Genomic DNA, 4,413 nt, shown 5'->3' on the forward strand with positions numbered 1-4,413 from the left:
AAAACTAGACCTTGAGGAGTCTGTAGGATCTTATTTCCTAAAATTAAATCGGCAACTCCTAAGTCTTTCATATCAAACTTACTAGTAAGCATGCGCTTAGTAGCATTTATGTTAGCAATATCGTTACTTATTATCAAAATATCATCCACATATAAACAAACAATGACTATTTGATTTGGAATATTCTTAATGTAAACACAATTGTCACACTCATTGATCTTGAAACCATTGGCAACATTGTTTGGTCAAATTTCACATGCCATTGTTTTGGTGCTTGTTTTAGTCCGTAAAGTGACTTAACAAGTCGACAAACCTTCTTTTCTTTTTCGGGAATTACAAACCCTTCAGGTTGTTCCATATAGTTTTCTTCCTCTAAATCCCCATTTAAGAAGGCCGTATTTACATCCATCTGTTGGATTTGAAGGCCATACACGGCGGCTAACGCATTTAATACCCGAATAGATGTAATCCTTATTACCGGAGAGTATGTGTCAAAGTAATCAAGACTTTCTCGTTGTCTAAACCCTTTAACAACTAATCTTGCCTTATATTTGTCAATAGTACCATCAGCTTTCATTTTCCTTTTGAAAATCCATATAGAACCCAAAGGTTTATTTCCCGGAGGTAGATCAACCAATTCCCAAGTATGATTACTTAATATGGATTCTATATCACTACTGACTGTCTCTTTCCAATCTTGTTCTTTCGAGGAAGACATTGCTTCTTTGAACGTTTGAGGTTCATTTTCCAAAAATATGCCAGAAAATCTGGTCCAAAGGAAGTAGCTGTCCTTTGACGTTTACTACGTCTTGGATTTTCCTTATCAAACGTACTTTCCTTTGCTTCTTCCCGAGGTCGCTTAGATTTTTCATTAGACGACTTACATTCCATTTTATATGGATAAATATTCTCAAAAAATTCAGCATTATCCAATTCAATTACCGTATTAATATGAATGTCGAGATTTTCTAATTTATGAACCAGAAACCGATATGCCTTACTATTTGTTGCATATCCTACGAAAATGCAATCAACGGTTTTTGGTTCAATTTTTACCTTTTTGGGCTTGGGAACTTGTACTTTAGCCAAACACCCCCACACTTTAAAATATTTTAAGTTGTGTTTCCTTCCTTTCCATTTTTCATATAGAATGGATTGTGTTTTGCTATGGGGAACTCGATTTAGTATTCGATTAGCTGTAAGAATAGCTTCCCCCCACAAGTTTCGAGGTAAACTAGAACTTATTAATAAGGCGTTCATCATCTCCTTTAACGTTCTATTCTTTCTTTCCGCAATTCCATTAGATTGCGGTGAGTAAGGGGCAGTTGTTTGGTGAATAATGCCATTTTCCAAACATATTTCTTCAAAAAAAGATTCATATTCGCCACCTCTATCACTTCTTATCATTTTGATCTTTTTGTTTAATTGCGTTTCAACTTCATTTTTGTATTGCTTGAATGCGTCTATTGTTTCATCTTTACTATTAAGTAAGTAAATATAGCAATATCTAGTACTGTCGTCAATGAAAGTTGTGAAATACTTTTTCCCACCGCGAGATGGTATTGACTTCATGTCGCAAATATCCGTGTGAATTAAGTCTAAAGGATTTGAATTCCTTTCAACTGACTTATAAGGATGCTTAAAATACTTTGAGTCCACACATATTTGACATTTCGAGTTATTGCATTCAAACTTAGGTAATACTTCCAAATTAATCATTTTTCGCAAAGTTTTGAAGTTGACGTGGCCTAAACGTTCATGCCATAAATTATTTGTCTCAAGCAAGTAAGAAGAAGTTGAAATTTTATTCATATCAATGGCAATTACATGAGTTTAAAAAGTCCCTCAGTCAGGTAACATTTTCCTACATACATTTCATTCTTACTAACTACAACCTTGTCGGAAACAAAAATACACTTAAATCCATTCTTGACTAGAAGTGATATCGAGACTAAATTCTTCCGCATTTCAGGAACATGAAGAACATCTTTTAGAGTCACAATCTTTCCCGAAGTCATCTTCAAATCCGCCTTGCCCATTCCTTCAATTTTTGCAGTAGCGGAGTTTGCCATAAACACTGTCTCGTTGGGTCCAGCGGGAGCATAAGAAGTAAACAACTCCTGGTTAGCACAAATATGTCGAGTTGCTCCTGAATCAATCCATCATTCTCTAGGATTTCCGACTAAGTTGCATTCTGAAAACATGGCACATAGGTCGTCTATTTCATCATTCTTCTCAATCATATTTGCTTGACTTTTCTTTTTGTCCTTCTTTGGTGCATGACGTTCAGTAGCCTTGTGTCCAACCTTTCCACAGTTGTGGCAATTACCTTTAAACCTCTTCTTGCTTGGATAATTCTTTGATCCAGACAGCTTCTTTCTCTTTTTACTCGTTGAAGCTTCCTCAACAATATTTGCACCCATTATTGTTGAACTTCCACGAGATTTCTTCTTAGCAGCCTTGTTGTCCTCTTCAATCCGTAGACGAACAATAAGGTCTTCAAGCGTCATCTCCTTGCGCTTATGTTTCAAGTAATTCTTAAAGTCCTTCCACAGCGGAGGCAACTTTTTAATAAATGCCGCAACTTGAAACGCTTCATTTATGACCATACCTTAAATCATAAATTTATAATTAGTACAATAATTAATATCTTGAATAAAAATATTGACTCGTTTCATACCTTCAGTAAGGATGTCATGAACAATAACTTGCAATTCTTTGACTTGCGCTATGACAGATTTATCGTCAATCATTTTGAAATCCAGAAATTTGGCGGCCACAAACTTCTTTAGTCCAGCATCTTCAGTCTTGTACTTCTTTTCAAGAGCATTCCATAATTCTCTTGATGTTTTCATGACGCTACAAACGTTGTACAGGCCATCTTCTAGTCCACTTAAAATGTAATTTTTGCATAGGAAATCAGAGTGCTTCCAAGCCTCAGTAACAAGGAAGCGCTCATTGTCAAGGGTTCCTTCAGGCACGACTAGAAAATCCTCTTGAATGAACCTTTGCAGACTTAAAGTGGTCAGATAAAAGAACATCCTTTGCTGCCATCTCTTAAAGTCAACACCAGAAAATTTCCCCGGCTTTTCCGCTGGTGGCATAGCCATTGCAAGTGCAGTAGGACGGATAGGACCTGGCATCCCTGAAACTGTGTTAGCAGTAACAATCATAGCATGATTAATTTGTTCCTCTCCGTTAGTCATTTCTGTCAATATGACACAAACAGATTCAGTAAATGGTGAAGTGTTTAATCCTTCAACCCAAGACAACACAGTGAAGAGACTATTCTTCAAACTGATTTTAACACAGTGAATAGATTATTCTTCAAACTAGTTAGGAGTAGAAAACCACGAAGGGTTTAATCTCCTCATTCACTTTGAAAATCAGAAGAGCAAGGATATATATTTAAATAAGATCTTAAGCTTGTTAGATATTCTGAATTTATAAGTCACTAAAAAAGGAAAAAAATAAATGAACGGAAATTGGCAGTATTATGTCCCGAGCCCACAAATTCCTTGTGTCTCCTTAAAGAATCTTATCCCCTCACTGTTGCCCAAGGTTCACGGATAAATTCTTTCCAGGATATAACAGAACTTTCAACTTAGCGGTAGCAACACTTCAAACCACTATGTTATCAGCGAACTCAAAATAATGGTGTAAATCACACGACCGACTTACTTTGTTTTGAAAGTAATGATGCAGAAAGATGAAGGAGAAGAAGCAGAAGATTTCAGGGTCAAAAATTCTGAAGGAATGACTGCTTATTTATAGCCAACGAATTTCTGGATTGAAAGGGTGTGAAAGTAACTGTTCACACTGCATGTGGCTATTCGTGAAATGCAGCCTCTCTGGTGGCTATTTAACGCAGGAATATTTAAATAAAATTAAAGACAAAAATTAATTAATTTATCGTTACAAATAACGGTCACTCAAAATATTAATATTTAACTAATTAATTTCATTTTATTGGTCCAAAAAATTAAGTCAATCAAATCAATTGACCGAAGTCGAGCCGAGCGAGCGACAACGATGACGACAGCGCGAGGCCCCTTCCTCTTAGCTCCTTTTAAGAGCTTAAGGAGGTGCTTCTATATTTAAACCCAACAAAATACTTGTCTTTAACCAACGAGGGACAAAGTGCAAAAGCCAAAGTTGCTTTTTCACCTTCTTTCCTCATTTTCCATTCACATTACCACACTTCAATTCCAACAAGTTGTAGACCGAAAACGTTGGGTATTTGGGGAGGAAAGAGGGGAGGGGCACATAAAACATGAGGATTTGGGTGGAGGGGTAGAGGAGAGTAGCATAAAAAATTATTATCTTAAAAAAATTTTGGACTCTCTAACAAAACACTAGAAAATATTTTTTGATTTTTTTTTCAAGAAAAATATTTTATTTTATATCAAACAC

The 4,413-nt window shown here is 35.9% G+C and overlaps 1 protein-coding gene across 1 annotated transcript; it reads right to left on the reverse strand.

The window, feature by feature from the left end:
- Nucleotides 1–2,162: 2,162 nt before the first annotated feature.
- On the reverse strand, nt 2,163–4,180 carry LOC138883963 (uncharacterized). The gene is made up of 3 exons (XM_070164689.1): nt 4,116–4,180; nt 2,681–3,297; nt 2,163–2,611 (listed from the first exon to the last, which is right to left on the reverse strand). Exons 1-3 carry the CDS (start codon nt 4,178–4,180, stop codon nt 2,163–2,165), a joined length of 1,131 nt encoding a protein of 376 aa, XP_070020790.1.
- Between the last annotated feature and the right edge of the window lie 233 nt (nt 4,181–4,413).

Source organism: Nicotiana sylvestris, chromosome 12 (assembly GCF_000393655.2).
Source record: "Nicotiana sylvestris chromosome 12, ASM39365v2, whole genome shotgun sequence".
Classification (NCBI taxonomy): Eukaryota; Viridiplantae; Streptophyta; class Magnoliopsida; order Solanales; family Solanaceae; genus Nicotiana; species Nicotiana sylvestris.

Excerpts from the sequence above, each read along its gene's own strand:
- LOC138883963 (XM_070164689.1), bottom strand. The coding sequence starts at position 4,180 with ATGAGGAAAGAAGGTGAAAAAGCAACTTTGGCTTTTGCACTTTGTCCC. Across the intron at positions 3,298-4,115 it reads CCCTCGTTGGTTAAAGACAA|TTTGAAGAATAGTCTCTTCA; the intron begins GTATTTTGTTGG and ends TGTTAAAATCAG. Across the intron at positions 2,612-2,680 it reads TCATGACATCCTTACTGAAG|GTATGGTCATAAATGAAGCG; the intron begins GTATGAAACGAG and ends TTATGATTTAAG.